We start from the raw sequence: 25190 nt of genomic DNA, 5'->3' as shown, positions 1-25190 counted from the left end.
GAACACCTGACCAGACCAGATTTATACGGGAGCCTGGAGCGTGCCCTACAAGAGCATTGTCTCTACATGTGCAGATTATCTGTGCATCTGGTGAGTGCACAGCCTTATGATATATACCGGACACCTCACCATCTGGTTTGAACGGAGCACCTATTGCTGGAGATAATCCGATCTCCTATACCCACATTTGAACTATGGCTCTGTGGGTTGTTGATGACTGTGTGCAGGATACCGATCCTCCCCGGGCACTCCACTCTGTGTGCTCCCTGGCTATTCCATCAACCTTGTTCACCACGAGTCACTCCTACAGTGACGGAATACATGATATCACTGAGGTCACTTTATATGTTGGCACCTTGTCACAAGTCACTTTATGTATTTTATACAATTCATGTTTTATTTATATCTTTGATGTATTGATTATTGCTTGAGCGCCGCACCCTATATATATTCATGTTTTGAAAGGTTGTTTGGTATCCTTTGGTGCATTGGCTGCTCTTCTGATTTACAGCGATCGCTTTTACTTTCTTTTTGAACTGATAAAAATCACAAGACTGCTCTATACTGCTGATGAGAAAAGGTATTTAGCACTTTATATTTACTAAAAAAACTGCATTTCCATGTGCTGTGGGGTACCGGATATAGTGGAGATAGGGACCTGGATTTAGTAACTCTTTAAAGTGGTTGTAAAAGCTAATTGGCTCCTGCTGCTATCAATCACAGCCAGTCAGCCAATGAGAAGGGGCGGGCCAAGATGCGGCTCCATGTGTGAGTAGACACACGGAGCAGCGGCTTGCGAACATGCCTGCTCGGGTGCCCCCATAGCAAGCTGCTTGCTGTGGGGGCACCTGACAGAAAAGGAGGAACCAGGAGCGCTGGCAAGAGAACCGAAAAGAGGAGGATACAGGCTGCTCTGTGTAAAACCACTGCACATAGTAGAAGTATAACGTTTTTTTTTAAAATAACAATGAACCTTTAGTATTGCTTTAACATTTAACACAACCAAACACAGCCTGCTTGATACTTTTGGCAATTTTAGGGTAACAAAAAGCCGACAGTGGTATCAGAACAAAAATGGATGGCACAAATGGAAAGTACGGCCTACACAGAATCCCACTCTGGCAAGCTCCTCAATCTTTTAAATCTCCTTCACATTTACAGCATTTGGTTCACATCCTTGGGAGTTAGCTAGCCTGAACCGCACATGCTCAGTGATGACTTGCACTGTGCTGTGTCACCAACAGAAGACCAAAGTGCTTCTAAGCACTGACACCGCTGTGTTCACAGGCACTGAAAAATCCACACTGTTAGACCTAACACTCACATATACAAATCCACACATAGCTTTTTCCTTCTGATTTAACCTGTGTTTTGTTTTAGGTTCATTTAACTGTTATTCTATAAAATACTGGTCCTGAGGCCAAGGTGAGGCCAAGAACTAACCTTGCGTGTGTGCTACGTTGCCTTGTCGGCTTGCAGTTTGAATCAGCCAGGAAAAAAGCCCTATAAAAAGTTTCTGCTCTCCACACATTATTAAAAAAAATAAAAACAAAAAAAACACCGAACTACAGACAACACACACGGGACATAAAGCATTTCTGAGACATCAAAGCTGCATGGGGAACAGCTGCATACATACAAGCTCCACTTGCACCCTCTCTTTACTTGCATTTATATGACCCATCAGGCAGCAAATTTTACGTATGTCACACTACTCATATACATCAACAAACAGGATTTCAGTGCTACATGACAGGGAAAACGGATTGGTCACCTTAACGTCACATCTCAACAAATCGTTTCATCCAAATAAGACTTAAAGGGCAGCTCCCTTCAGTTTTGAGCATTAGACAATTACATGAAGATCAGCTGCAAATCTTGCACAGCATGTCTTTTTTAGCGAATGAACAGTCTTACGCTGTTGTTTATTAACAGATTTAGGCAATTAAAGACTTCTGCTCAAAGTTCGAGCCAGTAGTCAAAAAAGTTCAACTCCCCAAAAAAAAATCACACCGCCTGGCAGCTCGGCCTGTTACATTAAAACATTTGCCGAGTCAGTGTGAAATCTTTCTTGACACCATTGTACAGTAAATTATTTTCAGCAGTCCTTTATAGAATCATCCTGCTTTCTAGGGAATTGTCCCACAAAAGAAAACAACCGCTGCTAACCTGAAAATGCTAACTGCCTGGATGCCTCTGGCTTCAATACTTTCAGTAGCTATTCTAGTACAGGCATGCGATAAAGGCAGAGGATGTCGGCTACTAGTCTGCATACTTGCACCTGATCTGCGACTCAAGAGTACTGAATCCAGTGGGCCGGTACACAGCCAGGCATATAGCGCTTTTGAAACTAAAAAAAAAAAAAATCCTTTTACTAATTTTATACTGTATGAGGCCTCAAGGAGTGTCAGTAATATTTTTAGTTTCGTTCAGGTGTGACGAGACACTCCTGCAATGGCTGTCAATTTTGACATGCGGCTGTCTCCGTGCAGCCGCTGTATCCCCTTCCATAGGCAGCTTGGAGTGGATGCAGACGTCAAAACAAAGGCAGCCGGCAGCCTGCATGCAGTACATGTGCCAGCACCATCTGAACGAATCCTTAGGAGTTATTCGTGCAGACCCAAGCATCCACATGTGTACCTAGTTCCGTTCCTTGTAGATCTGCACTGCTCAATGGTCACCAATCATTTCAGCGAATATACCTGTCAGGTTTCATGCGTCAGCATCAAAAAAAAACGTAGAGCAAAAGAACACTTCTTACTGCCTTGCAATTAGTGCAGACTCCCTGTAAAAGAAAAATTACTAAAAGGTCCTGTGTCAAAGGGCTTTTGTTTACATCCGGTATATTTAGCATTCCCATACACGTCTATGAGAATGCAAAACACACTTGAAGCAGGTCAATTGCAACAGTCATTGCATTCTGATTGATCTCAGAAGCTCCTCAATCTGATGCCAAACGGAAGCAATCAACACCAGCTCAAGGTCTGTCGGGCACAGGCCCCAACAGCCACAATTGTTACTGGATCACTGTACAGTATATGCAGTGATGACTTAATAGAAGGAAGTTGAATACTAAATGGAGAAGAGGGGGGGATGGCGAGATAAGGTCTGTATACACAACTCGTAATTGCGACTGAGCCCAATTAGGATACCAGTCTATGGTAGTAACTATTGATACATTGAAGAAAAAAAAAATAGAATTTTAGCATTTCATGGGAATCTGCCAATCACCGTGGCTCATTTAACTCCATTTACACTTCGAAGAATCCATCCTCAGAAAGATACACACATGATCACTACTATACGACTGAGCCAATAATAGGTTTGTTTTTTTTTTACATAGGCAATAGAATAGAACAGAAAAACGGCATGTATACCAGTCAACGGCACTGCTGTCTATACACCCCTATAAAATCATTTGAACACAACTTTTTCTTTTTTATTTTTGAAAGATATTGCAAAATACATGTTCCTGAATGCTGCATGAACAGTAAAAATGAGGTATATCAAAAGGAAAAAAAAAAAAAATAATAAAAAGAACACTGTACATACATAAATTTGTCAAAAAATCTTGATAGTAAATTTTACGTTTTGTTAATTTAAAGCTATTGCCAAGAATATTAAATATATGACGGAATACAGGCTACAGACGTGACCTACTTTGAAGACAATATGTCGCTGGGACGAGTGAAAACACAAAATGTCATGGTTTAAAAGGAAATCTTCATATATTTATGTGCCTTCAGCTCAAAATTCCATTCCTGAGTCCAAAATTTTTTTTTTTTTTTAAATTCGTTAACTGTATTTTCAAAAATTGATACAATGGGCATCTTTCTTTTTGTCCTTCTGGATTTCGTAATCAAGAAATCAAACTGACTACTGAGCAGTGATCTCCCAAATTAGGTTTGGCTACCCTGTTCACGCACCCTCCCCCCCAAACTAACTAATTTCAGTTTAAAAATTAGGTACAATCTGAACTATCACAACACTTTAGAGTAAAAAGAAAAAAAAAATTGCATTGACAGGGCATAGATTACATAATTCTTATTAACGATTGTGTAGAAACATTTTGATGGCAGTGTTATCCAAACAAAAAATACACCATGTTTTAAAAGACCTCAAAACGTTGGGGGGGGAGGGGGGCAACTTAAATCCTCACCTGAAACTTTGACTATTTGAAGTCTTCACACGTGTGCTACCTGCTTCGGTTACATCAGATAGCAAAGTTGTGTACCCTGAGAATTCTGGAGTTGAAGTCCTCAACCTGTGATCCACTCCCCCATCAGTGCTAGTGTTATATGAAATTGGCACCCGGCTGCCAGGTTTAAACTGAGAACCAAACGCTTGTGCAAAGTTCTCGATCTGGCACGGCTGCTGATTCATGTCTTTCTGCTGTTCTAAGGAACTGGCCAAATCCTGAGGTTGAAGGTGATAGCCCGAAGGTGTCTCCAGGCTCTTTTGCTGATCTTTCCGCCCATTCAATTCCTGAGATGAGATCTGGTAGCTGGAGGAGGTGTCTAATGGTTTCTGTGTGTCGATTTGATCAGCTAACTCTTGCGAAGGAGTCAACTGCTGCTGCGCCGACAACTGCTGTTGTGCCGTCAACTGCTGCTGCGCCAACTGCTGCTGCGCCGACAAGTGCTGTTGTGCTGTCAAATGCTGCTGCGCCGACAAGTGCTGTTGTGCCGTCAAATGCTGCTGCGCCGACAACTGCTGCTGTGCCGTCAATTGCTGCTGCGCCAACTGCTGCTGCGCTGTCTCCAGAGATAAGGAAAAGCCAGTCTGGGGGCCAACCACCATGCCAAAGTTCGACTTTGGTAAAGTGGACGGCAATACTGATGTGACAGACTGACTAAAGCCACAATCAAGAGGAGATGTAGTGTATATATGTTTGTCGGAAAAGAGAGAAGGGCTGGGTAGAGATGAAGAGAGGCTAACAAACTGTAAACTCGGACCCAAAGGGAATGACGACGTATGGCTTGTTCTTTCCAAAGCTTGCTGAAGGTATTTTGAATACTCTTGAAACATACTGGCCTTATCATTTGGTGTGGACTGAGAATCTGAGCAGACGTGTTCCTCCTGGACCAAATCATTATCGTTCGCCGTTTGCAGTTCTACATGTTGTTCGCCTATGCTGAATGACACATCAGGGTGTCCGACCGATTTATGAGTGTAGTGATCCAAGATACTCTGAAGCACCTCATCAGGAATGACGGATTTATCATGGCAGTTCTTTATTTCGACATTCAAGGCATGGGAATCAATAAGAGTTAGTGGGCCGTCCCCTTCCATAACACTGGAAACTGCAGACTGAATGACAGACTGTTGTGCCCCCATATGCCCTACATTCACAGCATAGGCATTGTTGCTGCCAGTGGACTGTAGATATCTTCTTTTCTTCAGGAACTGCATTGCATCGTCATAATTGCTACTAGTAGAACCTTTGTTACCTGCCGTGTGAAGAAGATTCATGGTGTCTACATTGGTAGTGCTCACCATATCTAGAGGACCATTTGCCTTATCTGAAAGTTTATGCATGGCCATATTTGCTGATTGGGAATCCAAGGAGAGGTCATTCTTTTCTGCTTGCTTCCGGCCCGCCTTCTTAAACAACAATTTTGGCACCTTGGCATCCAGATCCAAACCAGTGCTGGATGGGCCATTACCGGAAGACACAATTGGAACGTTCACTGCATAAGTCTGAATGTCAATGCCAGCAGCCAGGTGTGCCTCGCTCAACTTGCTGCCTGATTTAAGGTCCTTGTGTGAGGAGCCATTTCTGGACTTTGCTTTTTTTCGACCAGAAAAATGTGAACTTCCCTGAGATAAATCAAAGTTACCAGATAAATGATCCAAACTTGGGTGTGATGACCCAGGATCCAAGGGTCCTTTGTTTATGGATTCGCCACATGTCCTTTTGTGCTTCAACAACCTATCTGTTCTTGAAAAGTACTGTCAAAACACAAATGGCAAAGTAAATTAGGGAGTGATCAAATAGAAAGAAAAAAACAACAAACACACCAAAATATAAAAAAAAGGAAACGATCCAAAAATCATTCACTGAGCCAATACATGATAGGAACATTAAAACATAATTTACCCAAAGCAAATGGGCACAGAGGGAGGTATGCAAATATTGTTGAATTCATAATATTCTTTACATGTTTACAGAAATTCTACACAAAATGAAAATCCCATACAAATGTCTACTACGATTTTGTGAAGTTGGGAATCAATTCTAAATGTAAAGAAAATACTTATCTCCTCCCATCCAAGCCGTAGATGTTCACCCTCTTGAGGAGAGAAAAATCTTCTGCATACAACATGCTCTTGGGTGCCTTGTCCCCTGCTTCCCTCAGTGATCTGGCCTGTCACTATTATGTCTTGTACTGATGTAGGGGCCAGCCGAAGGAACCCCAAAGCACATCAGGGAACAAGGCATTTGACATGACTGAGTTTGAATACTGATGATTTTTCAGACTACATACCTCCTTCAAGAGAGCGAAGATCAGTGGTGCAGCTTGACAGGTAACTACTGTGTCTTTCATTTAAAAGGAGACCATATTTTGAAGTATTTATTCTAGCTTCAGAGTTGGTTTACGTTCAATGAGTCTCTCGCCCATCTGGAGGCGGGCATTTGGGTCACGTGATTGCTAACCACAACGTTTACATGATTGTAAAGCTTCCGATTGCTAGTATGCATCGGGAGCTTTCCGGTTCCTGCTGGTGTCTGTGCTGGGAACGTGCAGGGTGTGCACTTTCAGCACAGAGGAGTGTTTACATAGGGCTGCATATAGGTGGCCTCTCAGCCTTAACCCCTTCACACTGGTGCCTTTAAGGAGTTTCTGGGAGGCAGGGCAGGGTTCAGGGTCATTTGACCACCGTGATTGGCCGTCATGGCAGTCAGATGATTAGAAAGGTCCCAATCGCAAGGAGAGATTGAGACCTTTCCGTGGGACGCAGACACGTGTTGGGAGCACCCAGGCCGCGGGCTCTCAGCACGTTTGTTTACAAATGGTAAGCAAATATGCGACCTCTCGACGTCAAGGCCCAGCCGCCGCATGGCCGATTATTTGCGGACTGCCGACATGAAGAGGTTAAAGTCCACCCACCAAGAGGCCACGTATATGCGCCACGTCAGCAGGACCAGGTTAAAATCTGTGGCAAATGGACTGTGCAAGCAAAAACAGAATAAACTCTCAGGCCATACTACTCACACAACTATATTTCTATTCAGTACCACCCTCGGCATTCTCTTCTGTTTTCTGGTAATGGTATATGCATGCGCCCTGCACCTACCCACATGATGCATTGCCAAGTACCTGAGTAACCTCTTAAAATACCAGAGTATCATGTCTATGGAAATGAGCAGGTTGCCATTTGCACTGGCACATCAGGAGGTCACTAGGCCAGTGGTCGGCAAGCCGCGGCTCGCGAGCCACATGCGGCTCTTTACACACTCTAATGCGGCTCTTCTGTGTGCCGGGTGCCCGCTCCCCTCCCTCCTCTCGGGCGGCCGCCCCAAAAGTCAGGACTCTGCAGCTAGCCCAGCAATGGGCAAACTACGGCCCTGCGGACCTTTTAATCCGGCCCGCGGAGCGTGGCAAACATTGGCTGTCAGGATGTAGGCGGGGCAGCCTGACGAACTCCTCTCCTCTCACAGTCCGCCCTGAAGACCGGAACGGCGCGGGAACACAGCGAGAGGAACGCGCGGAGCAAAGGTAAGTGAATTGACACAATATGGGGAATGAATTACTATAGCGGGGATGAATTACTATAGGGGGGATGAATTACTATATGGGGGATGAATTACTATATGGGGGATGAGTTACTATATGGGGGATGTATTTTCAGTTTTAAAAATGTGGCTCTCAAAATAAATTTCAATCGTGGTTTTGGCGAGATTTGGCTCAGTTGAAAAAAAAAGGTTGCCCACCACTGCACTAGGCCAACATGAGAAAAATATTAGCTGGAAAATTCTAAACACATGCAGCTCAGTTTACACATCCAGAATTTTCCACTAATCTATGGCATACAATAAAATTTGTACCTGCAGACATGTGTCACACTTATATGGCTTTTCCCCACTATGAGTCCTCTTGTGTCTCTCCATGTGATACTTCTGAATAAACTTCATGTTGCACTGGTCACAGTTAAAAGGTTTTTCGCCTAGGGGAAGAAAAATCAAATAAGCAAATTTCAAGTTATAATTGGTTTTAGGTCAACACGGTTCAGTCTAGGCACCCAAAATCCCACATTTTCTCTTCGCTAGTTCATAAAAGTGGCAATATCAAAGCGAACACTAAAAAGGCAGCAAGATTCTGCACCAACATGGTGAAATAAAAGCGGCATCACTTGCTACATTCTTTTCCAAATCTGTGACTTTTAAAATTTAACAAACGTACCGATTAAAGAATAAGTTCACCTTTGGGACCATGCAACATGTTCCCACTGCCGAAGCTGCTGCCTTCTCTTGCTGTTACATCAGTACAGGGAGAATTTCACCATACTAGCTGTCACTTTTTGAAACAGCGCAGCCATGCAGGGCTCTTCCCACACGGCCAGAACATTCATTCACAGAGTTCTGTGAATGAACTACAAGTCCCAACAGCCTTTGAAGCGGTCTGCTTGAAGTTCTCAATGAACTACCACAGCACTGTTGAGCGTTGTGGTAGTTCATTAGGATGTACAGGCAAGCAGATACACTGACAAGTTTGCAGGAGTCCTGCATGGCACCGGTGATCTGATCTAAAAAAAAACAAACAGTAAATGCACTTTTTACCTGCAATTTTTTTTTTTCTTAACCACTTCCCATCCAGGCCATGTATATAAACGGCCGCACAGTGGCAGTGCAGGGGTAGGTGGCTGTTTATAAACGGCCTCCCCCCCGCCCCCTGCTTGTGCGCGCTCCCTGGGAGCGTGCAGCACCGCAATCCAGTGCCCGCTGTGTCCTCCGGACACAGTGGAACACCGATTGTTGTACAGGACCTCTGTGTGAGGTCCCGATCATGTGATCACTGATTGGCCAATCAGTGATCACATGCAGAGTAGAAAGCAAGATGTCACTTCTGACATCATTGCTTACTACGTGTAAAATCTGTGAATGATCACAGAGGTCACATGGTACAAGGCTATTCACAACAGCCTTGTACCAAGTGACAAGCTGTGACCAATCACAGCTCTCACAGTATTTCTCAAGAATGCAGCCAGAGAGAAGGAGAAATGATTGCTTTTACACTCATAAAGGCTGTAAAAGCAATCAGTGTAAAAAAAAAAAAAAAAAAAAAAAAAAAAACAATCTTCATACAGTAGTGACAGTATTTAAAAACAAATTTAAAAAAAATAAAAAAAATTAGACAACCTAAATTAGTTTATAACTAAAAATTATTTATTTTTTTGCTAAAAAGATAACGGAATAAATTTTGTCCAAGAAAGATTATTTTTTTGCAAAATATTCTAAAAACATTTTTTTTTCCAAAATCTTTGGATTTTTTCATTTATATAGCAAAAAAAATAAAAATCCCAGTGGTGAATAAATACCACCAAAATAAAGTTTTATCTGTCTCAAAAAAATGCTAAAAAATTCATATGGGTACAGTGTTGCATGACCGCACACTTGTCAAAGTGAGATAGCGCTGAAAGCTGAAAATTGGCCTGGACAGGAAGGAGGTGAAAGTGTCCGGACTTGAAGTGGTTAATCGTAGCATAGATTTTCTTTAGAATACAACTCAAGTTTTGCACAAGGAAAGCTTAGTATAATACATGTATGTGCATAAATCACAGAAAAAATAACTGTGTAATGGACACAATTCACACCAGCTGAAAAGCAAGTCTCAATAAAGAGGTTTCCCTGTTTATGCTAAAAGGCTGAGTCACAAGGGGTAGAAAAGACATTTCTTTCCTTTAGAGAAATGTGTATTCCAAAGAAAAAGACAGGAAATGTGTTCTTTAACATCTCCAGGATGAAAGCAATGAGTATAAAATGAAGTTTACTGGAATTCTTTTGATATGTGTAGGCTGGGGTGTCAAATCTTGTTTCCATTTAAGTGATACTGCAATTGTTCCAACAAGTAACACCTGCAAACCTGTTATATACATACCACTGTGTATTTTTTCATGTCTTTGTAGCAAATACTTCTGAATGAAGCTCATATTGCATTGACTGCACTGAAATGGCCTTTCACCTACAAACAAGAAAGCAAAAGGAAGTTGTGTCCGGAATAACTTTTACTGTTTGTATCCATTATTCAACCTTTTAAAAATCAGTAATTTATGTTAAAGATAAAAATATAAAATATCCAGCGCTTTTATTTTTTATTATATATTTTATGAGGAGCTTTCAGAGGTTTACCTTTTATGCGAGCAGCTTTTTCGTTTATATATTTGTTCATTTACCCAGCGCTCGTTTACTTCATTTTTTTGCTATGTTAAAGATAAGACATCAATAGTAAATCCTATATTGCTTTCGAAGCCCCATTCCTTAAATGGAATACATTTTTCCACATCACCCGTGTTCTAGACTCAAGGAAAACAGCACATCTCCTCTACACTAGATTTTGTACAGCACATATCAGTACCAAGACTATAAGTCGTTCCAGACTTCCTGGTCTTCTGGTCATGTCATTTGAGACGCAAGCAATGTCCTCCCTTCGCAGCCTTTGCTGCCCAGACCTCTAGGTATCTAAACCCTTGTGAGTTCAGAGACCGGGAGAATTATGAATGGGTAAGCGTACAAGCCTGGGGAAGGTGGGCTATGCACCAAACACCAATAGGCCCGGCTTATGTAAATGTCTGCCCGTCGTCCTGTATTATAGAACGACAGATAAAACATGTTATTTCTGTTTATATGAGTAAACACACAAATCTCAAGCGGACCTTCCATCAAAAACTGAAGAGTCACTGACCTTTTCAGGAGATACCCGCTCCCACAATTCTCACTTAGGTGAGAATTGTGGACATTTGCCCCAACACTCCCTGCCCTCCACCTCCGGGACACATAACATGTCCCAGGAGACAGGAGACTGTGGGACCAATCTATGAGCACAGCACGATCTCATGCATGTGTAGATGAGTACATTGCCTGGTTGGCAGGAGGTATGAGATGAGATTACTCTTCTAGCATTATTTAATACAATCAATTATTTTATAGCTTCCTTTTTTCTTTTAATTATTGGAGTTTCATTTTAACAAATGATATAAAGGGACAAACAAAAAGTAACATGGCTAGACAAGCAGCCACAGATGTCTAAGATCTCTTTGTATGTCATCATTTGAAGCAGCTTAAAACGGCAATTAACATACCTGTGTGTATGAGCACATGCCTGCGTAGATGATAGGAACTCCTAAAAGCAGCACTGCAATGTTCACATATATGAGGTTTCTGATTTGGAGACAGATTAGCAGCTTCACCATCACCTAATGACTGCACGAAAAAAGGAACACAATCAGAAACAAGAATGGATCCATACAAGTGAAAACTGAAAGTAGGGAAGCATGCAGTTAGGATACACAAACACGGCTTGTAAACACCACAGTATATCAGCACAACTGCATTACCGGATCAGGGGACAACAAACCTAGAATCTGGCAAGACAGCTTAGAGGAAACTAATTGAAAATTACCAAAATGTAGGAAAAGGATCTGTATTTCTAATCTACCTACCCCAGAACGTTATGAACCTAAAAGTGAAAAAAGACTTGCCAGACTGTAAAGGAACATCTTAGCAATGCTATTTGTTTAACAAGTATGGGCAGCACAGCGGCTAAGTGGTTAGCACTTCCTCCTGGCAGTACTCGGGTCGTTGGTTCGAATCCCAACCACAGCACCACCTGCTTGGAGTTTGCATGTTCTCCCTGTGCCTGCGTGGGTTTCCTCCAGTTACTCCCACACTCCAAACACATGCTAGCAGGTTAATTGGATCCTGTCTAAATTGGCCCTAGTATGTGTATGTATGAATGTGAGTTAGGAACCTTAGATTGTACGCCCCTTGAGGGTTTGGGACTGATGTGAATGTACAACATATGTATGAAAAGCGCTGTGTAAATTGACGGCGCTATAGAAGTACCTGGGGGGAGAAAAAAAAAAAAAATGGCATTACACCTCCTGTGTCTTGAACCTCTTATCTGTATACCTACAGTGTGAGATCTAAGCCACTGTACACCTCTGACTGCAAGTCTTGGATATAAAGTGAGATTTAGTGGTACTGCTACTCTGCTGCTCCAGAAAGCATCACCCTGCTTTTGATTCATTTATTCTACATCTCATATGCTGCTGCTTGAATATTTTCCCATCAGTCATCAGATTACCAGTCAACAGCATGGCATCTCTGACATTAGGAAGCAAAACCCTACTCCTCTACTAAGATTTCAGGCTCCACACAGACGCAGACTGGAATAAAGCATGGTCAGTAAGTGATAAGGAAAAGATCAGCAGCGGGGAGGCCATGGGTGATACCACAGGCAAGACTGTGTTCAATTCTTCTGACAATGGACAACTGACAATCCCAATACAAGGGTGGCCAGAATGCACAACTGCCACCTCCTCTGCAGTGCTGAGTGTAGTTCATAAAAGCATTATTGTGTACGATTTTGAAAAAGCTGAAGTGCAGCTCAGAATGCAAGCATTATATAAAATGTGGAAGGGCTGCTTGTTGCAGCCACACAAATGCTTGAATTCTGAGCTGCACTGCAGCTTACGCAGGTTCAGGATGAAGTGCATTAAAAAAAAAAAAAAAAAAAAAAAGGTAAAGGGCATTATTTGTTTTTCTAAGGAGCCTGCAGAGCATTGCACCTGCGATCAGCAGATCGTGGGTGCAATGTCAGGTTCTTGCAGGCTCCCAGGAGAGCAGTCTGCCTGTGCCTCCAGCAAGCCCCATAGGCAGGCAGCTACTTGAAAGCAGGAAGATCAATGAACTATGAGCGCGCTCACCAGCACTCTCACAATTCATTAAGAACTACAAGCTGCAACAACTGACAGTATTTGTACTCTATTCATTTACAGGAAACGCTGAGTAAATGACGCGGCCATGTAGGTGGATCCACACGAGGCTGCACAGCTTTCAAATTGTGATAGTGGGAGCGGGGAGAAGATCCCCTGCCCACTGGCACAGGGAAGGGGAGGATCGAGGGGAGAGGAGGTGCATGCTGAACATGTTACAGCACAGTGGGTAAATGGTAATACTAACGACGCTGGTTCAAATCCCAGCCATGGCACCACCTGCCTGGAGTTTGCATGTTCTCTCTGTGCCTGCAAGGGTTTCCGCCAGGTACTCCAAAACACATGCTGGTAGGTTAATTGGCTCCTGTCTAAATTGGCCCTAGTATGTATGAATGTGAGTTAGGGACCTTAGATTGTACACCCCTTGAGAGTTAGGGACTGATGTGAATGTACAATAGATATGTAAAGCGCTGTGTAAACTGACAGTGCTATATAAGTACCTGGAATAAATAAATAAATACGGGTGTAACGTTCAAAAAGGTGAATTTAGCCTTTCACATGTTCAAAAAAAAAAAAAAAAAATTGAAAAGCCTCAACCCAGAAAGATACCCCAGAATCCAAAAAATTTCAAACAAGTTAAAAAGGCAACAAATGCATTTCTATCTTCACGGGTTCACTTTGCTGGGTTTCATCTTTTCTGGGGAAACTGAGATTTTACATTATGACAGCAAAATAATCAACTATGTGTATGGCATTTTTAACTTTCATTATGTTTGTACAGGGCATTAAAGCTTTCAGACTGCTCTTTAGAGAATGCTCAAATGTCACTCGGCGATGTGCAAACTGTAAAAATGACTTAATCCTGTGTTTAGAGCTAAATGAAGACAGTTGTGGACTGACCTTTAAGTGGTAGTATCACTTTACATTTCATAACACCTACCACTTCCCCATGGGAAAAAAAAAAAAAAAAAAGCTACACGTACTTTATCCCATATTTCTAGATGTCCTGTAAGGGCTCCTTTACACTTGCCCCAAAACATGGCATTGGAAACTCTTTTAAAGCACTTGGAATGTTAATCAAACCGCTTGTCACTAAATAAAATAGTAAGCTTACAATCCTGTTTATACATTGTGTTTGCTTTGCTTAAAAAATTACACCCCATTTTGCTGTCTTGGTGCTTCAAAGTGTCTCCAAAGCCTCCATAGAAGACTGTGTCAAACTTTGCTAACAGCACCTGCAGCTTTTGAGAGGCTTTTACTGCAGGTATGGGATATCCCAGGATGTAGTGGGAAACCAATAAGCGAATCAGAAAGACGTCACTTCCGAATCATGTGTATATATTCTGGAACTATGGTGCAGACGTCACATCTGGTGTGCAGCGAGGATGAGCAGGAAGGTGAGCAAGGTCTGGACCGGAGCAGAGCAACCAGCAGACGGCACACATGGTGTACAACAAGGGAACGCTATAGCAGAAGGTGAGCGGGAAACGGAGAGAGAGGACTGAGCGGCAGGAGGATCAGCAGAGCTGGGAAACTGGAGCAAGAGAAACATCACGAGGTGCCCAACCTGAGCGCAATAGAGCAGGATGTGAGTGGGGACCAGAGAGTAGGATAAGCAAACCAGAGGATCAACAGAGCTGAAGGTTACTACTGAGCTGGGGAGCTGCTGAAACAAGGGTACCGGGGAGCTGCTGAAACAAGGGTACCGGGGAGCTGCTGAAACAAGGGTACCGGGGAGCTGCTGAAACAAGGGTACCGGGGAGCTGCTGAAACAAGGCTACCAATGAGCTGCTGAAACAAGGCTACCAATGAGCTGCTGAAACAAGGCTACCAATGAGCGGCTGAAACAAGGCTACCAATGAGCGGCTGAAACAAGGCTACCAATGAGCGGCTGAAACAAGGCTACCAATGAGCGGCTGAAACAAGGCTACCAATGAGCGGCTGAAACAAGGCTACCAATGAGCGGCTGAAACAAGGCTACCAATGAGCGGCTGAAACAAGGCTACCAATGAGCGGCTGAAACAAGGCTACCAATGAGCGGCTGAAACAAGGCTACCAATGAGCGGCTGAAACAAGGCTACCAATGAGCGGCTGAAACAAGGCTACCAATGAGCGGCTGAAACAAGGCTACCAGGGAGCGGCTGAAACAAGGCTACCAGGGAGCGGCTGAAACAAGGCTACCAATGAGCTGGGGAGCGGCTGAAACAAGGCTACCAATGAGCTGGGGAGCGGCTGAAACAAGGCTACCAATGAGCTGGGGAGCGGCTGAAACAAGGCTACCAATGAGCTGGGGAGCGGCTGAAACAAGGCTACCAATGAGCTGGGGAGCGGCTGAAACAAGGCTACCAATGAGCTGGGGAGCGGCTGAAACAAGGCTACCAATGAGCTGGGGAGCGGCTGAAACAAGGCTACCAATGAGCTGGGGAGCGGCTGAAACAAGGCTACCAATGAGCTGGGGAGCGGCTGAAACAAGGCTACCAATGAGCTGGGGAGCGGCTGAAACAAGGCTACCAATGAGCTGGAGAGCGGCTGAAACAAGGCTACCAATGAGCTGGGGAGCGGCTGAAACAAGGCTACCAATGAGCTGGGGAGCGGCTGAAACAAGGCTACCAATGAGCTGGGGAGCGGCTGAAACAAGGCTACCAATGAGCTGGTGGAGCGGCTGAAACAAGGCTACCAATGAGCTGGGGATCTGAACAGTGGTACTGAGCTGGGAAACTGCTGAGTGGGCATACTACTGAGCTGGGGTTCTGTTGTGCCCATTTAAAACAAATTTAAAAAAAAATCAACAACACCGACTGCATTTTGCAAGCTTCAGTAAAGCTTCAAAAAAGTATCATCGTAGCATCACAGAAGTATCTAAAACACATTAAAAAAAGCATGTTGAAGCGCTAGGCTCTTAAACATGTTAAAGCTGAAGCAAGTGTAAATGAGCCCTAGGGCTAGATGTAAGGTTTCTATGCTTACCCACATGGAAGTGATAGACAGGTGTAAAGAAATGTAAAGGGACCTTCCTAAATCATAAAGCAGTAGGGTGTATACAGACGTAAGGAAGCAAATGAGATCCTGATAACTATTTCCAGAGTTAATTTTACTGCCCTGCTTCACAGTACCAAAGCTGTCACAATCAAGCAGCCATGCTTCGAACAGTATTCTCACCCACTGCAACAAAATAAAAAAAATAGAAGAAAAAAATAAAACCCCGGCGGCTGACAGGCCAGGACTGTGTTTAAATTTGTAAAGCAGGGAATGGGCTTTGGTGAAATAGACCATTGGTCCTCTATGCCAGCCTTTCTCAACTAGGGTTCCCAGGCACCCTGGGCTGCCTTGAGGTTTTATCAGTGGTACCCTGGCAAAATGTCTAAAAATTGCCCAAAACTTATATACAAGCCAGCTTTTTAGTTACACAAAACCACAGGTTTGTGCATCATTATGACCTAGCCACCGGCATCCTGACAACCAATGACATCATTTAATAAAGAGGATGTCAGGTGCCTGCACAGCATCCTAGTTTGACCCTCCCCTGCCCCTCTCCATGAGTCCTGGGGTCATATTAGCTCAGTGATGGACAAAAACTGAGGGAGAAGAGAAACACTGGAATACTAGTCAGTACCAGTGTGCAAAATTGTATTTGCGTTGGAACAATAAATCACCTCGAAGGTTGGGTGTCCTACGTTTGTGGATATTGCTGCGTTATAGAACACTATCAGAATAGTCTTTCACATTTTGGAATGGGGTGCCCTTTTAAAATTATGGACAACCTTGAGGCACCCCATTTTAGAATGGGGTGCCTCAAGACTGTCCAGAATTTTAAAAGGGTTCCTCGGGACTGTCCCTAATTTTAAAGGGTGCCTTGACTGAAAAAGGTTGAAAAACACTGATCTATGCAATAACAACAAAATGGAATAAAAGTAAATAAAAAAAAGGTCAAGACCCCACCAAGACACATAAGCATATATGGTGGGCGAACCTACAAACAAAATGACACTAGCATGATGTCGGATTAGCAATTTCTAACAGGCCATCAGTCGTGGTTTGATAACCTGTAAAGGCTAAAGTCTCAGCTATGGACAATTTTGGGCACTAAAGTTTGTCGCCGTTTCATGGGCATGCACAATTTTCAATACGCTGCGTATCAGATTGCCCTTGCAACCTCATCTTTTGTGTTTTACTAAAAAAATTGGGCAATATACTGTACTTTTGTGCATTAATAACTTTACTGTATTTTTCCAAAAATTTGCATTGGATAAACATGTCTATTCATGTGATATTAAAAATTGCAACTACCACCTCTGTAATCTCTAGGGTCTCCGCTTTAAGAAAATATATACTTTTTACAGGGGTTTAAGTAAGCTTCAGGAAATTTCTTGTTGCTTCCTATGCTGTAGACAGGAATTGAGAAGATCGGTGCAATGTGAAAATTTCCTCTTGTACAGTAGTTATAGGGACAAATGTCCCCATTGGAAGATTTCACCTCCATCCCTGTACTGGTGGCATCTCAGAATTTTGGATTTACCCTCAACTTCATTTCTGGTGACAGTGATGATCAGAACAAGTAGAGAGGGGATTTTTTCCAGAAAAAAATTAATGGATACTGCCCATACATTTTTCCATAAATCACCTGTATAAATATCTGATCTTACATTAAATACTTTATCATGCTTTTCCTAGTTTAGTAAATAACATTCTCAGATTTTGCTGTATACCTCCATCCCAGTACTGGTGGCATCTCAGAATTTTGGATTTACCCTCACCTTCATTCCTGGTGACAGCGATGATCAGAACAAGTAAAGAGGGGATTTTTTTCCAGAAAAAAAAATGAATGGATACTGCTCATATTTTTCCATAAATCATCTGTATAAATACCTGATCTTACATTAAATACTTTTATCATGCTTTTCCCAGTTTTGTACCTAACATTCTCAGATTTTGCTGTATAGTCGGTGGGACTATTCACAATCTATTTGGATTTCTTCCTGTAGTCAAAGAGTGGAACGAGCTGTACACTGGTCCAGCAGATACCATATGGTTACAATTAACATCCATTTAGTTATACACATCTATGAACGTCTGTAATACAAATCATCTATCTCATCCACAAAAACTTAAAATGTGGGCAGAATACAGAATGATGAAAAAAGGCCAAGAGAAAGAATAAAAATGACTAAAAGAATGAAGATATGGTCAAAACTGTAAAGCTGAGCTTTAAATCGGAATGCCAGGCAAATAACAGCCCTTAATCCAGTTATATATGTAATGCAGTTTAAATACAGACAGCATGTATGAATGGCTTATATATTTCTCTATAATAGCTTCCGTAATCCCCTATACAGCAGCTCTAAAACTGGGAAAGGGAGGGTCAGCAGTCTGAGCCAAAATGGGTTTTTATTGATTTGCAAAGTGTAGCAGTCCAACACAGTACAGGGATAATAGGAGGGGAAATCACAGAATCTCATTCATGTGCTGCTCCTTTGTTATCCAATGAGTAGGCTTGGGAAGAGAATGTGGCTAAGGAAGCAAAACTTTTTACCAACCATTTACTCCAGTAGTCCCTAGATGGGTGGGTACCATTACCAGATGACTTTTGAATTGGATATATTTGTGGAATATATTTGAAACGCTGCAATTCTATTTGCCTGGAGTTCTGTTAGAAGCCTGAGAACGGGACATTTGCAATGACCACAGTAGCAGAAGACACAAAACATAGAATCCCCCTGAGCACAGAAATGCTCTTACTTTAGAGGAGTCACTCCGCCTGCGTTTGGATTTTGCTTCCTGAGCTTCTGAGCTTGGACGCCTGGTCTTCTTCATGGATGGAGTTTGTTTTGGATCGAAGCCATTTCTTTCAGTTCTTAAGAACAGCTGTGAGAAAACAGGTGGACGATAAGCTTCAACTTTCTTACAGACCCTACTTTCCTATGTACATTGAACACTACTTTTCGGATTTAAAGAAAATAAAGGGAGAAATTCAAAAGCTCACACTGGCTGAAATTAAGCCATTTCTATACAATGCATGTGAATTATTGGCATTTTTTTTAATCAGTCCTCTGAGATACAATTATACATTTTCAGTAAAGTGATAAAACTGATTACCAACAATTTTCTGAATGGCCCCCAACAAGGATCAAAGGATGTTAGATGAGTTACACACAATGGGGGGGATATAAGGGAAAAAAGTGGCCAAGACAAAATTTCTCTCAACAGAAACCATTTCCCATAAGGCTCAGTTTACACTGCCGCACCCCAAAGTTGTGCGACTTGTTTGAGATTTCCTTGCAACTTGCTTGCAACTTTGTGATTTACCATTGCAATCTATGGAGCTTAAGTGTACCAAAGCTGCAGGAAAATAAAGCTGGAATCTTTTATTTTTGTCGCTGCAAGTTGAGTTGCATTGATTAACCACTTCCCGTCCGGCCCATGTACATAATAGGCCGGACGAGAGCAGTGCAGGAGTGGGTGGCCGTTTATAAACGTCCTCCACTTCCCTGCCTGTGCGTGCTCCCTGGAAAAAGTTGCACTGTGATCCGGTGCCCGCTGTGTCCTCTAGACACAGCGGAAACACGGATTGCTGTCAGGGACCTCTGTGTGAGGTCCCGATCATGTGATCACTGATTGGCCAATCAGTGATCCCATGAACAGTAGTAAGCAATGATGTCACTTCTGACATCATTGCTTACTACATGTGAAATCTGTGATTGATCACAGAGGTCACATGGTACAGGGCTATTCACAACAGCCTTGTACCATGTGACAAGCTATGACCAATCACAGCTCTCACAGTATTTCTCAATGGCTGCAAGAATGCACCCAGAGAGAAGGAGAAATGATTACAGCCTTTATGGGTAAGTGTAAAAACAAAAAATAAAAATTCTTCATCACCCCCACACACACTATGGTGACACTGTACTGCTAGGGTGACAGTATGTAAAAAAAAAAGTAAACATTTTTTAGAAAAATTATAATTTTTGGTTAAACTAATTTGGGTCATTTTTTTTTACTAAAAAGATAGCGGAACACATTTTGGTCAAGATTTATGAAGAAAGATTATTTATTTGCAACATTTATATTTTTATAAGAAAAACACTTTTTTTCCCACAATGTTTGGACTTTTTCATTTATACAGCAAACAAATAAAATCCCAGCGGTGAATACCACCAAAATAAAGTTTTAATTGGTCTAAAAAAAATTGCTTAAAAAATTTGTATGGGTACAGTGTTGCATGACCGCGTAATTGTCAAAGTGTGATAGCACTGAAAGCTGAAAATGGGCCTGGACTGGAAGGGGGTGAAAGTGTCCGTTCTTGAAGTGGTTAACATTGCAATCTATGGCGCTTACGTTGTACCAAAGTTGCAGGAAAGTAGAGCTGGAACCTTTTACTTTTGTTGCTGCAACTTGAGTTGCATGGATTAGGATAACACTCATGGAAACGAATGTGTTTGACTTGTCATGTTATGTTTCACAAGTCTCATAAGCTGCAGCAGTGTGAACTGGGGCTAAGGGCCAATCAGATTCTTTTACCCCCCCCCCCCCCACAGCTTAAAAAAAACGAACATTTAGAAGGGGATTCTGGCACTCCAGGCACATACTGCATTGGATTCAAATAAACAGTACCATGAGCCACATACATCATTTCAGTGTTTGACTAGCAGAGGATGCAGGTCTATTCAAGATTGGTCAAAGAGACCCTCAAATTCCTAAAGTGCAGTTTCAGCACATTGATGGCACATAACGGCATCCACCCACGCTAACTATTTGCTCTCTTTCCTTTGAAACCTTCCTGACCAATATAGAGAGTCCTGACAACAAAGATTAGCATATCACGGTTGTTGTGCATTTTTGCTTTAGGGCTTTTGCATTGCATTACCACACTTGCTTTAATGCTACCTATGCTATTCATTTCCATGAATTCTATTAAAAGGGCAGCCTATTCATTTAAATGGACTGCCAAATGCACCGCAACATACCAAAAAAACGCACATGCAGTATACCCCAAGTTAATGCTCTGCTGTGGAATGAACTGCAACGCAAGGTACACTGGGCCGCCATGCAGAATGAATAGAACTGCGCAGCACCAATACATGTTACTGCAGCATGATGGTGTGAACAGACCCTTAACGGGTGCATCTCGGTAAGATTGATCATTTTCCATTGATTCACTTTAAATTTGCTTATTCTGCTTTTGGGGCTTATTCACATTAGATTTACTCTCTGATGAGCGATCTACATTTGGATCTCTTTAGAGAGTATTTGACAGTGAGAAGGGGTTCTGTTGCCACCATGCTGCCTGTTTTAACCCTTTGAAGCATGCCGCGGCCATGGCTGAATTCTTGCCACAGCGTGTATACATCTCCCATGGCTACCTCTGCGGCTAAAGGGGGAGCAGTAAAAATGTGGTTCACCCACAGGGTTTTACAGCTCCCCCAACCGCTAGTTTACCAAGCCCTAAAAGCACTAGTTTCTAGTGTCAGGGTTAACTACTCAATGAGCATGAACGTACAGGTGTACCTCGGTTTACGAACGCCTCAGTTATTGTACTTTTCAGTTTCCGAATGAAAATCCATTGAAAATTATTATTATACAGGATTTATATGGCGCCAACAGTTTGCTCAGCACTTTACAATATAACAGGAGACAATACAGCAACAATACAGATCAATACAAGAGGGATAGGAGGGCCTGATCCTTGGAGCTTACAATCTAATGCCTCGGTTTACTAATTTTTTTTTCACAATACACAGTTTCCCCAGGATGCATTGCGCCTGGGAAGTTTATAGCGCTCGCCCTGTGCCTTTAAAGTGCACTTTATATAGAGTTTTGAACAGAAGCCTTTTTTTTTTACTTTTTTCTGACCTCCGGAATGGATTAATTGGTTTTCGATGCATTTACAAATTAAATTTTAATCATGTCCCTGTACAGTATTTAATGCCTTTAAAGTGCACTTTATAAAGAGTTTTGAACACATAAGACTTTTTTTTTATACTTTTTTTCTAACCTCCGGAACGGATTAATTGGTTTTCAATGCATTCCTATGGGAAACCGTGTTTCGATTTACGAATATTCCGCAATACGAAACATCCCATTCGCAAACCGAGGTATGCCTGTATATGGTAAACTAATCTCGCTGCAGATGTTTTTTAAAACTGTGCAAACAGAAAATCCAGTCAGTGAGCTTGCACCATTAGACATGTCCCCAGATTGTGGACATCAGTAATCTCTTTAACAGCCTATAGATTATACAATTTTCTTTCTTTCCACCATGGGTGGAAGAAAATTGTTCAATTCCCCCAGTGCTATTGTGTTCTGCTGGCCGCGAGGCATCCCTGCCGACAGAACATGGGCAGCACAGTGGCTAAATGGTTTAGCACTTCCACCTGGCAGTACTAGGGTCATTGGTTCAAATCTACCACCTGCCTGGAGTTTGGATGTTCTCCCTGTGCCTGCGTGGGTTTCCTCCGGGTACTCCGGTTTCCTCCCCACACTCCAAAGACATGCTGGTAGGTTAACTGGATCCTGTCTAAATTGGCCCTAGTATGTGTATGTATGAATGTGAGTTAGGGACCTTAGATTGTACGCCCCTTGAGGGTTAGGGACTGATGTGACTGTACAATATATATGCAAAGCGCTGCGTAAATTGACAGCGCTTTATAAGTACCTGAAATAAATAAATCAATCACTTCTGGCCGTCATCACGACAACAGGCTGGTTGTAACAAAGTTGATCGATGGATCAACTTCAGCACAACCAGCTTACCCATTTTTTTGATTGAAAAAAGATACTTTATTACAGAAGTATAAAAAAACATGATACCGTTATCGGGGTACATCTCACCCTATACTGCGACGCAGCGCACCACACTGCAATATAGTTCCAGGCATACGATAAATACATTCAATAATTCAACCAGCTTACCCATAGAGGGATGGAATGTTGCCTATTCCCTGCTGAGCTGCCTGAGATTCATCCATCTATGGCCAGCTTTAATGCACTAAATGACCATTTAAAAAGCTGGAATTTTTTTTTTTAAAGTCCGCGGAGGTGTGAAAAAATTAAAAACCCGCAAGTGAACATTACATGGAGTTTATATAGCGCCAAAGGGTTTGCTCAGCGCTGTACAATATATATATATAAAACACGTGCAAGTGTAAAACACCAACACAAAAAGAGTGCACTTAGGGGTGTGCTTTGGTCCCCCCCCCCCCCAACAGATATATTTATAGAACGTCCTTTATCAATGATTACCTGCATTTGTTATATACGCCAGATGAAGATAGAGTTTAACCATTGCACCCTTTAAATCCAGACAACAGACCACCCACCGAAATACAGCATCCATTAACAATGCAAGTTCTTTTACAAAAGAAAATGCAATTAGTGATCCCTATTCTATGTCTGAAACAAACAACATAATAACCCTTGAAAATGTCTAACCTATATAATAAGAGATACATTTTTGTGAATCTCGCCCATCTCTTTTAAGTCATGAGTAAGAAGCCAACATAGGGCTACATCACAGCCTGAGAAGCTGTAAATAGCACAGTGGGAGACTGCCAACTGTTTGGGATCTGATTGAAGAAAAGATTTATTGATTGAACAAATGCTTTGGAACCTCACAAAAGGCTGGTCTGAGATAACCATTGAGTCCATTGTATGTGCTGCTTAAAGCCTCAAGAGATGTGTGAATGGCAATTTACATTAGCTGGAAGACATCCAATGTCTGTGGCTTCCAGTAATTCTGAGGCTGTGACACCTGCCACGCGAACAAACTTTCTACAATAGGCCATTGTTATGTTACTAGATCACAGGAATTTTTTAAAAATGCAGACAAATCCCAGCAGACACAGAAAATCTGCCTAAAAAAGATACAGATAACAGCAAACCTAAGATTGCCATACACTAGAAAGCTTTTGTATGAAAATGTTTACAGGGCATTCACTGACCTGAAGAACGACATCAAACAGTACTTCAAAATATCTTTTACTTTCAACATTCGATTTTAGAGTGAATGAACTTTCCTGAACAAAAAAGCACATTCAGTGTTGAAAATTCATTCAAGAAAAAAAAAAACAATTTCCATTCTGCGGCTTCAAAATGTTGCTATCACTAACGAATGTCGATTTGACCCCCACTAACGGAATATTTTTAAAAGCAAAATTTTAAAACAAAATTCTATAGTGTATTATTATACAAGATTTATATAGTGTATGGTCAGCTTTAGCCTGGTTCACACTGGATCCGACTTTGAAGTCGCACGATTTCACAGCTGTATGTCAATGCGACTTCATTGCACAGATGTCTATGCAAATCACACCTTCAAGAAAAAAAGAACAAAAAAAATAGTGCAGGAACCTTTTTTTCAAATCTGCGCGGCACCACAAAGTAGGAGTCGCACAGATTTGAATAATTCCGTTGCTGACAATAGTGTGCGACTTGTCATGCGGTTTGAAATGGTCAAATCGCATGGCAAGTCACACCAGTGTGAACCAGTGCTTAGTTTGGAACTCCACTGGTGTCAGTGCAAACATATGATACTAAAGCACCTTAAAAATAGTTCTATCTTGAAATTAAATATACATAATGTTTTCCCAGTAACGGCTTTTACCAACAATCTGTGACTTTCATACTGTGGCCCAAAGTCCCTAGATTAGCCAAGTGCCTAGCAAGGCTGCAAATGTGTAGACCTCTCAGGGCTCATGTACGCGGGGTGTTTGGAAAACTCTTCTGAACAATGGAAACTGACTGCTAGAAAACGAAGGTTAAAAAAATGTCAGTTTAGCTCAGTGTTTCTCAACTCCAGTCCTCATGGACCCCCAACAGGTCATGTTTTCAGGATTTCCCTCAGATGAAACAGCTGTGGTAATTACTAAGGCAGTGAAACTGATCAAATCACCTGTGCAAAATAATGGAAATCCTGAAAACATGACCTGTTGGGGGTCCATGAGGACTGGAGTTGAGAAACACTGGTTTAGCTGCATTTACATTTAGAAGCCTTTTTAAAAGATAACCTCAGGAGACCTTCCAAATGCCCAGAATGCACTGAAAAATAGTAAATAATTAACTATTTCAGACATTTTGAGAGGAATGGAGAGCAGTATGTGTTGAGATGACCTGTCTTTTCTGGTTGTATTCACTACGGATCCCATAATGAGCATAATGCGGCACGTTCTACCATTTTTTCCTTCGGCGCAGTCAGTTCCAGGTTCGCTTGGTGTACCAGGTCCATTTGAATACATGGAAAATGCTTTGCATGCATTTCT

The 25190-nt window shown here is 42.1% G+C and overlaps 1 protein-coding gene across 1 annotated transcript in view; it reads right to left on the bottom strand.

Annotated features, from left to right (window-relative positions):
• Nucleotides 1-3417: 3417 nt before the first annotated feature.
• The window catches only part of ZNF281 (zinc finger protein 281), a 42183-nt gene continuing 20410 nt past the window's right edge, over nucleotides 3418-25190 (bottom strand). Inside the window, exons 2-6 of the mRNA XM_089674480.1 lie at nucleotides 18673-18798; nucleotides 11302-11422; nucleotides 10101-10184; nucleotides 8051-8169; nucleotides 3418-5952 (exon numbers count right to left, since the gene is read on the bottom strand). Coding sequence (XP_089530606.1) covers nucleotides 4156-5952; nucleotides 8051-8169; nucleotides 10101-10184; nucleotides 11302-11422; nucleotides 18673-18798 — 2247 coding nt within the window. The 3' untranslated portion in view covers nucleotides 3418-4155. The remainder of the gene's footprint in view (nucleotides 5953-8050; nucleotides 8170-10100; nucleotides 10185-11301; nucleotides 11423-18672; nucleotides 18799-25190) is intronic.

Source organism: Staurois parvus, unplaced genomic scaffold, assembly GCF_062004578.1.
Source record: "Staurois parvus isolate SC_StPar_1 unplaced genomic scaffold, SC_StPar_1.0 ptg000151l, whole genome shotgun sequence".
Classification (NCBI taxonomy): Eukaryota; Metazoa; Chordata; class Amphibia; order Anura; family Ranidae; genus Staurois; species Staurois parvus.
This window is presented reverse-complemented; position numbering and strand designations above follow the sequence as displayed.